This window comes from Mus musculus, chromosome 12 (assembly GCF_000001635.26).
Source record: "Mus musculus strain C57BL/6J chromosome 12, GRCm38.p6 C57BL/6J".
Lineage (NCBI taxonomy): Eukaryota > Metazoa > Chordata > Mammalia > Rodentia > Muridae > Mus > Mus musculus.
Window position 1 is genome coordinate 87,266,382 of NC_000078.6, and position 11,439 is coordinate 87,277,820.

Here is an 11,439-nt window from a genome sequence, read left to right on the forward strand (position 1 = left end):
AATACTAGCGCATAGTGCTAGGTCATTTCCTTTACTTTCAGCATGACCTTCCGCAGTTATCGGAAGGGTTGGTTTAAAGACTACAACTCCCATCAGGCTCAGCAAGGTCGGTTTAGGGCCCAAGGAGACAATGAGAGGAATATTTTGTGTCCTAGCCGGTGGGGATTAGGATCTTGAGGGCCTAGACTTAAGAGCTTTTAAGATAAACTGAGAGAGCTGGAAGGAACGCCAGAAGTTACGGAACCTACGGCTCGGCGAGCTGGAACGGAAGTACCCGGTAAGAGCGAGGAGGAGCCGGAAGTTAAGGCTGGGAGGGGGTTGGGGTGGAGGGAAAAGCAAGCCAGGAGGTGCTGTGCTGCTTCTAGTAGTTTCCAGGCGCTGCCAGGCGGCTGGGACCGAGCGGTCCTCAGGCTGTGGCTGCGGCTGCTTGGGAGCTGGTAGCGGTGCGATAAGTGAGCTGATGGCCAAGTGGGGTGAGGGAGACCCACGCTGGATCGTGGAGGAGCGGGCGGACGCCACCAACGTCAACAACTGGCACTGGTATGGGCCAGCAAGACAGGCCGCAGGAGCACTGTTAACAGGCTAGGGGTTGGAGGTGTCTGGGACCTTGGCGAGTACGGGACCCAAGTAACCCTGGCCTGGGGTTGGGCGTGAGTCCTTTCTGTAGCAGGGGTCCCCTCCATCCCTCGCCACCATCACAGTCTTAGGGGCGATGGGTTCGACATGGACTGCTGAGTCCCCAAGGAGGAATTTCAGAGCGAGAACAGAGTGCCCTAGTTGCTGCATCCAGCCTGAGCCGGGTGATACTTCCTACACGTGGCCGCAGGCGTCCTTGAGATCCAGACCCCTGCCGATTGTGTTGGGAGTCTGCTGGGGAATTCGAGAGCTCCAGGCGCGGTAGTTGTTGGTTTGCGGGTTACAGTGAAAGCAAAAGTCATAGGGGACTACTGCCTCAGTCCAGCGTGAGAAGCTTTGGAACGTGATCTGCAGGGCACTTGGAGCTTCGGGATGCTGAACGCAATGCAGTCTCCTACCCGGAACTGTTAAGTTCTGTTGTAACAACTCCAGGTTGCCCGGCAGTCATGATTTTACAGCCTAACCGGTCTTGGAAGCTGCCTCATCTCTCAGAAATCTTCTGGAAACAAAGTTATTTGGAGTGCCACTGAACTTTACAGACATTATATTTTTTTTCCTCAGTTATAGCTTTTTGATTTTTAAATAGCTGTACTAGAAGGGCAAAGAATTGATTTTTACCGTCTTTTTTTTCCCCCTTCAACCTGTCTCTTTTTAACATTCTACTTGATGTAATTTTTCTTGTGGACTTTGTGACACTGTCTAGAGGATGTAGGATGTGTAGGGCAAAGTTTGAACACTGAACGGGACACAACACTGTTAATGAGGCTAGCATTATTGTTGGTTTGTTTTGTTTTTTTAAACTGAAGTTCTTAGCAAAAATGCTTGCTTGTCTTTGCTCTCCTGACTTAAGCAGTATGGTCACATCTTTCTTCTTGGCCAAATGGGGGCGCCATTTTAACGGTCAAGGCTCATTGTGCTAAGACTGGAAAGTATTAACTTGGTTTGCACAGCACCTCTCTTTGTTGACAACTCGCCACCCCTTTGGATTCCTAAAAGTAGCATGTTTGTGGACATTCTAGGGTAGAATTGAGAGGGTTGGGTTGTTTTCTGCCTCCTTTAACCTTGCAGTCACCTGCTGAATGAAACAGTGCGTTCTCCTCTTGACTGCCAGCCCTTAGCGCTGCTTCTGTCTTGCAGGACAGAGAGAGATGCTTCAAATTGGTCCACAGAGAAACTGAAAACCCTGTTCCTGGCCGTTCGAGTAGAAAATGAAGAGGGCAAGTGCGAGGTGACCGAAGTGAACAAGCTTGATGGGGAGGCATCCATCAACAACAGGAAAGGCAAACTTATCTTCTTCTATGAGTGGACCATCAAACTGAACTGGACAGGTAAGGCCTGCCAGGCTGCCAGGGAAGAGGTTATAGCCCCGTTGCCATAGCTCTGATCCTTGCTGGAGAGGTTCTGAGCACTGACAAACTCTTGAAGAGAGAAGACGGTGTTGCTTTGAAGGCAAGCGGCATTGGGCACTCAGTGGGACGCCAAATGAATTTATCTGCTTGATCTCGTCAGTTCCATCATTTGTCTCATGAATGAATGATTTTTAAAAGGGGGGGATGTTTCTTTTAGCTTCAATCACTTTCTACTTCCAGTGCAAATCTTATATCACTGTACTATCATAGCTAATTATACATCTGATTTGGGGCTGTTTTACCATCTTATAATTTAATGTCCCTTCTGTAATACCCCTAGGGGGGAGAATTGGGCTGAATGGAATATTTCCCAAGTGAGTAGTAAAGATGAAAGTAGATAGATCTGTCTATAATTTTTGCTTTTTCAATGTATATCTGAAGTATTGTTACCTAGAAGGAACTATATATATCTTGTCTAGTCTCCTTTTTATATAATACACTGAAAAACTGAGGCGTACAGACACAGAGTGAGTTTTGTCATAGTTAACATGTACCCTAAAACTTAGTCCACTATGCAACAACAGTTACTCAATTTAGAAAGAAAAAAAAAAAAAACAACCCACAGGGTTGATAGGATAGAATTGATCAGGTACCCATTAGATGTTGTTAACACATACCTATAGTCCCACCACTTGGGAAACTGAAGATAGGAAAATGGCGGTGAACTCTAGGGGGAGAGGGAGAGAAGTCCTCCATCCAAAAATGTCTTTAAAGAAATCGGGGACCAGAGATTGGAGTTCAGTTCCCAGCACCCATTTATAACTCCAACATGAGAAGGCTCTGACCTCTGAGGGCACTTGCATATGTGTGTCCCCCCAACCTCCACACACATGCACACGTAATTAAAATGAAATCTAGAAACTAAAACTTAATACCAGAGTTTTATACATGTGCTGAGTATGAAATACATTCATACTGTAATCAGGATGGTGGGTGGTTTTTTCCTGAAAGAAGCTTGAAGTGTTGTGTTTTGGCCGTCAGGGGTTGTAGCTTGAGGGCCCTTGTGAGATCACAGAACGGGTCCATCTAAGGCAGAGGGATCAGCACATACCGATGGCACCTTACCTGACAGATGGCAGAGATAGGACAGTGACAGATGTCACATAGTTTTCTATGTTCACATCTTACTTCTAAATTATAAACTCACACAGAAGCAAATGCAGAGTGGCCACAATCAAATTCTCCATGGCAGGTGTTCTAACAACCAATGCTAGTGGCTACCCAGACAGGCTCGGGGGACCTGAGCTACTGCCAGTGCCATGCTATAATAAGTCATAACAGCTCTCACTCCACTGTGGGGTGAGGAAAGACATTAGGGGTGCCAGTGATTGCTTCTGGCACGTGGCATTCCCAGAGTGGAGGGTCACAAGAAGCCTAAGTAGGACACTGCTCTGGCAGGACCTTTCCTGCAAAGGAGGTGGCTAATGAAATTGCATTGCTTTTGACAGGTACCTCTAAGTCAGGAGTGCAGTACAAAGGACATGTGGAAATCCCCAATTTGTCTGATGAAAATAGCGTGGATGAAGTGGAGGTTTGTGTTTGCCGAGTCCTCGCTTGCTGCCTGTTGTCCCAGATGAGACACGTGATTCAGTCCCCACATAGTACAGGCTCAGGCTGAGGATGCAAAAAAGCAGTCTACGGGTACATTCCTAGCTTTGTGGTGCCACTGGAAACGTCCCGAGCAACTTGTATGTATTGAGCAGCTCTGCTTTAGCTAAGGAAATGGGTTCTAACGTCAGCCATCTCTGCCGAGGCAGGGGAGTAGAGAAGGAACATTGGTGGGATTGTGCGGCTAGCCAGTTAGCTGTACACTTTTCCTTTGCAGCTCGCCGCAGTCTCTTGATTGCTCTGCCCCCACACTCATGATAGCGCCCCTAAATCATTATCACCTGTGTTTGATCTCTCACTAGATTAGTGTGAGCCTTGCCAAAGATGAGCCTGACACAAATCTCGTGGCCTTAATGAAGGAAGACGGGGTGAAACTTCTGAGAGAAGCAGTGGGAATTTACATCAGCACCCTCAAGACAGGTACTCTTTTAGATCTGTATGCCTGAAGGGGGCGTCCATTTTCCACTGCCAGATCCTGCCTGAGGGCCTGACTGCCCTCCCCTAGCAGATGCATAATGATCCGGGAGGCGGTGGGTATTTGTTTAATTTTGAAGTTATTCTAAAGGCTCTGAGTTGGAGAAAGATCTTGAGCAAGGTTGTCTGATAGTGTTGGCTGTTAACCTCTTGAAATATAGCCAACCAAAGTGAGATGTGCTGTGAGTGTGAATACAAGGTGGGTTTGAAGGCAGCACCCAAAGAAGCCAGTGTAAAAACACCTCATAATCTTTTAAAGATTAACAGCCATTGAAATGATAGCTGTGTTAGAGTAACTTTAGGGTAAACATGCTAGTAAAACTTCACCTACATTAACTCTTAACATGGCTACTAGAAATCTTAAATTGCTTTTGAGACTCAGATCAAACAAGTTTTGCTCTAGAGACTATTTAAGGACAATCCCAGATTGTCACTGGTCCTCCTCTTCCGGGAAGTTGAGATGGTTGTAACTGAAGGGGTGGGGTGAGCCTGGATGTCTTGGGGAGTCCATCGCAGCCACATCCTTCTACTCTTAGTGTTGAAGTTTGCATCCTGACCACCTTGAAGTTGATCATTTTTAATGTGAGCCGGGACTCGGGGTTCTGACTAGTGAATCTTGTAGAAAGTGAGTAAAGAAGTTGTAATGCTTCCACCTTTATTGGGTGTTTACACGTTTTAAAGGTCATGCTGCTGTGTTCCATAGATGCCAGGCATCCACCAGAGGTAGAGATTACAGAATGCAGGCTTTTCCTTAATGCTGGCTTACAGCAGCTGAACGACTTATGTGCTATGTGGGCTATGAAACTAACGGGGGGGTTTTGTCTTTTTAGAGTTTACTCAGGGCATGATCTTGCCCACAGTGAATGGAGAGTCAGTAGATCCAGTGGGCCAGCCAGCACTAAAGACTGAGACTTGCAAGGTAAGCAGTGATGGGGCAGGGGCGGGGCGGGCCACCTGCAGAGGAAGATGGACGGCGCCTTCATATGCAACATCAGCTTTTCTGTGTCCCTGACTCCAAACCCAGAGTTTGGAGACTTTTCGTGTTTTTTTTTTTTAAGTTTTCTGTCAGTGTTTTAGTATAGTATAGTTTTATGCTTGCATATTTATGTACTATATGTTCACGTAGTTCTGTTTCAAGTACCCTTGAAAGCCAGAAGAGGGTATTCCATCTCCTGGAACTGGCCTTGCAGGCAGTCGTGAGCTCTCTAATCTGGGAATCAGAACTAATTCCTTTGCAATAGCAGCAAGTGTTCTTAACCACTGAGCCACCTGAGTCATCTCTCCCATCCCCTATCCTGTTCTTTATTGGTTGGTAGTAGACCCCCTCAGAGCACAGAGAAGCCATCGGGGACATGGAAGTAGGATTTTAGATTGGACTGAATGCCAGTTGGCTGCTCTCAGCTTCCTTTCTAGCTGGGGTGTCAACATTCATACTTGGATATTAAGGATCTCACTTGAATCGTTAACTTTACCCACCAGGAAACAGATTCTTCTCGCTCGCTTTGTGGCGCAAGCATCTGTTTTATCTAGCTAGCTCTTGGTGGTTCTGGCTGAGTTCTTGGTTTAGAACCCTGGCATCCTTTTGTCAGCAGTGGAGAACACTGGAGCGCTGCTTCCAGCTTGCTCGCTTTTTCTCCTTCCCCCAGATTTCCCTTCTTCTTTCTCTTCTTTCCTTTTCTATCTTTGTCTTTCTGTCCTTTATTTCTCTCTTTCCTTTCTTGTACTGGGGGTGAATCTCAGGGCCTTGTGTATGGGGGGCAACTCCCCCATCCCGTCACTTCAGGCAGGTTCTGGTTGAGAGTGACACTGAAATCTCTGAGATGCAGGAACACTGCCTGTCCTTTGGTGGCTTTTGCAGTGAGTGCAAGAGTGTTCTAGGAGCAAGTTCCAAGACTGGAAGTTTACAGTAAGGATATTTCTAGAAGAATTCTCCCATAACTGAAACATGCATAAATTCCCTTTAGCCCCATTGACTAATTAGCTTCAAAAGTTCAGCCTTTTGTGAACATGAGTGAGTTGTCTGTGCGGTTGTGTTGGTTGACATTTTGCCTACCCTTTCACAGGCTAAGTCTGCTCCTTCAAAAAGCCAGGCCAAACCTGTTGGTGTCAAAATCCCCACTTGTAAGATCACCCTTAAAGAAACCTTCCTGACCTCCCCAGAGGAGCTCTATAGAGTGTTTACCACGCAGGAGGTGAGTGAGCTTGCTGTCAGCCTGGCATGCAGGGCTGCGCTGATGGATGGAATGGCAAGGCCTCCTGACACCAGGGGGGGTGGGGGTGGGCGTGGGGGGTGCTCATGAGGGAGTACACGACCACACACACTTTGGTGTAATGGGAGCCACTGCATTCTTATTAGAGGTGTAGCTCAGTGATAAGCACTTATGCACAAGGCCCCAAGTTGAATCTCTAGCACCGAAGAGAAGGGGAAATATAAAGCATCATGGGTTCAAAATGGTGCTGAGCTCCTAGCCCAGTCTGCAGAGGACCAGAACAGGGAGACTGAAACCCCCTCACTGGGCACAGTGAATCTTCAGGAAGAGTTGGGGCATGCAGGCTGGTTGTGTCCAGGTGTCCATTGAGAGTCATGTGTCTTGTGCCTTCCGTTTCTGTGCAGCTGGTCCAGGCCTTTACCCATGCCCCCGCTGCCTTGGAAGCCGACAGAGGTGGCAAGTTTCACATGGTCGATGGCAACGTCACCGGGGAGTTTACTGACCTGGTGAGTAAACCTCCTCCCAGGTTGCCGCCTCCATTGCTTAGCTTAGTGATGTTTCTCCATGTCATGGGTAAAACTTAATACCTCTGGGATACTTTGGAAAACAGTGCTAGGATTTGAATTTTCTGGCAGATTTCACACAGTCACAAATAGCAAAGCAGGTAGTTCAGCTGGCTGGGGCTGAGCACACCGTGGGGCCTCAGCAAACTGAACTCAATGTTCCAGGTCCCCGAGAAACACATTGCTATGAAGTGGAGGTTTAAGTCATGGCCAGAGGGTAAGTAACGCTTGCTGCCATTGCATACCCCAGCCCCGTTGTCCCCTGGCGCCCGGCTGTCCAGAACCTGCATCTGACACTCCCTCCCATAGGGCACTTTGCCACCATCACCTTGACCTTCATTGACAAGAATGGAGAGACAGAGCTGTGCATGGAAGGCCGTGGCATCCCTGCTCCTGAGGAAGAGCGGACGCGGCAAGGCTGGCAGCGGTACTACTTTGAGGGCATCAAACAGACCTTTGGCTATGGTGCACGCTTGTTTTAGGGCCAGCAACAGGGGTTCTGGCCCTGTTGAAACTTTAGTCCAGCCCTCTCGCAATGGCTTGTGACTCACAGGATTGCACCATCCCCACTGCTAACTTGGGGCTGGGGCCTCCCTTTCACAGATACCTTGGGTTTGTGCATGTTTTCTGCTGGGTGGGATCTGAGGGTGATTTCTCTTTTACCTGTACATATGCTAAGTAAACAGAATTTTAAAGGCATGCATTTCTTACAATCTATGTTGACTGACAGCCTTGTGTTCCTTGAAGGTTTTGAATTTAAACAGATACAAGGGGTTTGAAAGCTTCATTCTGGCTGAGTGTAGGTAATTCAGTCTGTGGTGTACTCCTGTGATCCCACACTTAGAAGGTGGAAGCAGGAGCTTCCGAGTAGGGGCCATCCCTGGCTACCTAGGAGGTTCAGAGCTAGCTTGGGCTATAACAAAAACCAAGGCTGGAGAAATGACTCAGTGGTTAGGTTGGGTCTAATTCCCAGCACCCACACGGCAGCTCACAACCATCCAGTTCCAAGGGATCTAATGCCCTCTGGCCTCTGCTTGTGCTCTCCATAGACATACATATAGGCAAAACATTCATGCACATAAACACAATGACCAAGTGTGGCTGTTGAGGGTTCTTGAGCTGGTTTATTTTTGCATGGCTGCCTCTTACTCCATGAGAAGGCTGGCCCTCTCTGGAGTAGATACATCCCTAAGAAGTACAGGCAGTGGGCACCAAGCTAGTAGAGGTGGGTTCTGGACTCTGCCCCCTCTGCTAAGAGGTGAGTGACCACAGTACAGGCTGTATGCACATGAAGATGACCGGTGGTGGCTCTGTGGAGAGCTATTCCTGTGTCTCGAACACCAGGCTCATCTCACAGGCTCATGAATCATGTGACGTAGCCCTGTCGTCCATCTCAAAAAACTTAAGCCTTGGGGTTTTTTTGGTTTGGTTTGGTTTGGTTTGTGGGGGCAAGGTCTTGCTTTATAACCCAGCTGGCCTTAAACTCAAGATCCCCCTGCCTCAGTCTCTTGTCTTGAATGCAGGAATTTCAGAGTCGTACTGCCACATGTGATCCTTTTAATATATGTTGACATATATTGGCCTCTGCCTTCTTAGATTAAGAGCCCAAGTCTAACAGCTGATACTGAACATGGCTGGCATTTGGAACACAGACTCTAACCACAGAGCTGGTGCTAAGCTTGTACCTACTGCCTTGTCGTCTTCACCCCATATCGAAGCCACTGCATCTCCAGCGTGTTAGCATATCCCTCCTGAAGTAGGAAGTTCCAGGCCCCTTAGTGTTCCACCCCACAAAAGAGGAAGAAATCTCTGTTTTTTTGGTTTTTGAAATATAAGTGTACTGAGCTGCAGGCTAAGTGCTAGGAGACCTTTTTAGTGAGGTCCTCAGGACAGGAAAAGTGAACTTGTGAGCAGGCACTCCAAGCCGAGCCTGCCTCAGCTTACTCTCTCCCTACCCCCACCCTGCAGCATGAATCAGCACCTGTTAAGACGTCTACTCATCTCCATTTCATTAGGCAGTGGTGAGGCCCGCAAGCTAATCAATCTACATGACTTGGCAGAATTTTATAGTTTTAATACAGAAGATCATTTCATCTTGATTTTAATTATTCAGGTAAGCACTGGACTAAGATAGCCCCTAATCTGGCATTCTATCTGCCTGTATGGGACCTAAAAGATACTTTGACAGAGACCTTGGACTCCACCTTAAATCAATGAGCCCCTCCTAGTACAGGCAGAAAACAGGCCCTGCCTCCCCTGTCTCTCCGGTCCAGAGTAGAAAAAAAAAATGTAAAGAGATGACACCATAGTGAAACCCAGTGCAGCATGTTCCTGTCGGGTGACATGGTTCTTCATAGCCACTGTCAACCATTGCTGTGTCACTGGTAACATTTCAGTTAGCCACCTGATACCACCACACCCATAGTGAAAATAAAACCATGGACTTGTTTTGAATGATGAATATTTCACTTTCTAGTCAAGTAGGCAAATTTCCTTATCTGTAAAATGGGTCTAACCGGTACCTTTTGAGGCCATCCAGGGTATGTAGTAGGGTGACAGTGTGTGCCTATACTCAGCTCTCAGGAGGCAGAGGCAAAGGGGTCCCTACAGGCTTCAAGCCATAACAGTCTCAGGGAGGTCTCTGTAAACACCAGGCTAGCCTGCGCTAGCTATGGAAGGGTAATGCCTAATATCTGCTGACTTCTGGACCCACAAACTCAAGTATTTTCTCTTAAAACTGATACCATGGGCCTGGTGGTGCAGATGAAAACCTTTAGTCCTAGCACTTAGGAGGCAGAGACAGGTGGATCTCTGTGAGTTCAGGCCAGCCTGGACTACGGAGTTACTTCCAAGACAGCCAGGGTTACCCAGTAAAACCTCTCAAGAAAAACCAAGGGGCTGGAGAGATGACTCAGCAGTTAAGAACACTGACTACTGAGTTCAATTCCCAGCAATCATATGGTGGCTCACAGCCATCCGTAATGGGATCTGATGCCCTCTTCTGGTGTGTCTGAAGACAGCTACAGTACACTCCTATACTTAAATCTAAAACAAAAACATGCTATGACATCCGGGTTGAGTTCATATTGCAAGCCCCAGCACAGGGTTTCTGTGCCTAAGGGTCACCTGAGGGAACATGTTCAATGCAGAGGTCACCTGAGGGAACATGTTCAATGCAGAGTCCTAGGCTTCACCTCTATGGGGATTTTTACTTCTTAAGTGTAGATGTGGGGCCCACCATTCACAGTTTAGTGTCTCAGATCACTCTGGTGCCAGGGTCACAGTTTTAGAAGCTCTTCAGACATGAAGAAAGATCTCCCTGTAATAGAGGAAGCAAAGAAGTACACGGCCTCTGCAGAGTGAAGGCTGGAAAGCTATGGCACAGCCTATCTGCCCTGCTGGCAAACCAGAGGGGGGAGGCTGGGGCCACACAGTAGCAGTATTCACGGGGGCAGCGCTCTTGCCTGGTGCACTGCTGGCCTAGTCAGAAAGGTGCATGACCTAAGGCTGAGCTGAAGAGGAAGGGCCTTCTCTGATTTCAAGGCCTCTTGGGTCTGACACTAGCCACTCCTAAAGCACCCCTTTCAGAGCTTCAGTGACCCCCACCATTGGTGCCCTTCCTCCTGCACAGGTGTTCCATCAGCTTGTAGCCACCTGCACAGGGCCTGTCTCTTGTGAAACTTGAATAAACACAATTTCCGAGCTGATCTGCTACTCCCCCTGTGAGACTCCCCGCGGCTCCTCTTTCTTTAGTTTATCTCACCTGGGACTTGGTTTAGTACTGCGTTAAGATGATGTTTAAGTGCCAAGATAAAATTTCTACTAAAAAGTAGCTGAACCCAAAAAAAAGTGTGTGCTAAAACAAAATGAACAAGAGGTGGCAGTTGTGCCTGTAGTCTCAGCTATGCAGGGGCCAGGAGAAGGGGATTACTTGAGCTTGGGAACTGGTGGCCTGCTTGGGCAAGCAAGAAAGACCCTCGCCTTTAATCCCAGCACTCAGGAGGCAGAGGCAGGTGGATTTCTGAGTTCGAGTCCAGCCTGGTCTACAGAGTGAGTTCCAGGACAGCCAGAGTTACACAGAGAAACCCTGTCTCAAAAAAAAAAAAAAAAAAAAAAAAAAAAAAAAAGACAGACCCCCAGTCAGAAACAAACAAAATAGTCCTGCCCTCTAGGGATGTGTGTGACCTGAGCTTGCATCCAAGTTTTCATACATGCTAGGCAGGTGCTCTACCCCTGAGCTATATATCCGGTCCTATTGTTTCCCCTGCCACCCAGCACCCCCCCAGGAGGGGACTAAACTGAGTCTCAATATGTAACCCAAGCTCTTCTGCTCCACCACCCCACCCTGTCCCCCCAGAGTCGCTCCCAGCATTTCTCAGCCTGGAAACCACATCTTCCCTCAGTTGGTCCTCTGAGCACAGACACATCCGGCCCTCTAGCCCTTTCAGGCTCTTAAATAACCAACAGCAGTAATTTCTACCTTCTCCAAGGTGGGCTCCAATCTCCCTGCAGGGTAGGGGACTTTCCCTTAGTCACCAA

General features: G+C 47.9%; 1 protein-coding gene across 2 annotated transcripts; it reads left to right on the plus strand.

Annotated features, from left to right (window-relative positions):
- Positions 1-33: 33 nt before the first annotated feature.
- Ahsa1 (AHA1, activator of heat shock protein ATPase 1) lies at positions 34-7,617 on the plus strand. Of its 2 annotated transcripts, none has more exons than XM_006515729.2 (9): positions 34-277; positions 1,774-1,964; positions 3,494-3,576; positions 3,956-4,073; positions 4,958-5,046; positions 6,191-6,319; positions 6,742-6,843; positions 7,066-7,117; positions 7,210-7,617. In XM_006515729.2, exons 4-9 carry the CDS (start codon positions 4,007-4,009, stop codon positions 7,380-7,382), a joined length of 612 nt encoding a protein of 203 aa, XP_006515792.1. In that variant the 5' UTR covers positions 34-277; positions 1,774-1,964; positions 3,494-3,576; positions 3,956-4,006; the 3' UTR covers positions 7,383-7,617. The 2 variants fall into 2 exon arrangements, with proteins under 2 accessions (XP_006515792.1, NP_666148.1); NM_146036.2 differs by lacking the exon at positions 34-277 and adding an exon at positions 347-540 and having other exon boundaries at positions 7,210-7,571.
- Positions 7,618-11,439: the final 3,822 nt, after the last annotated feature.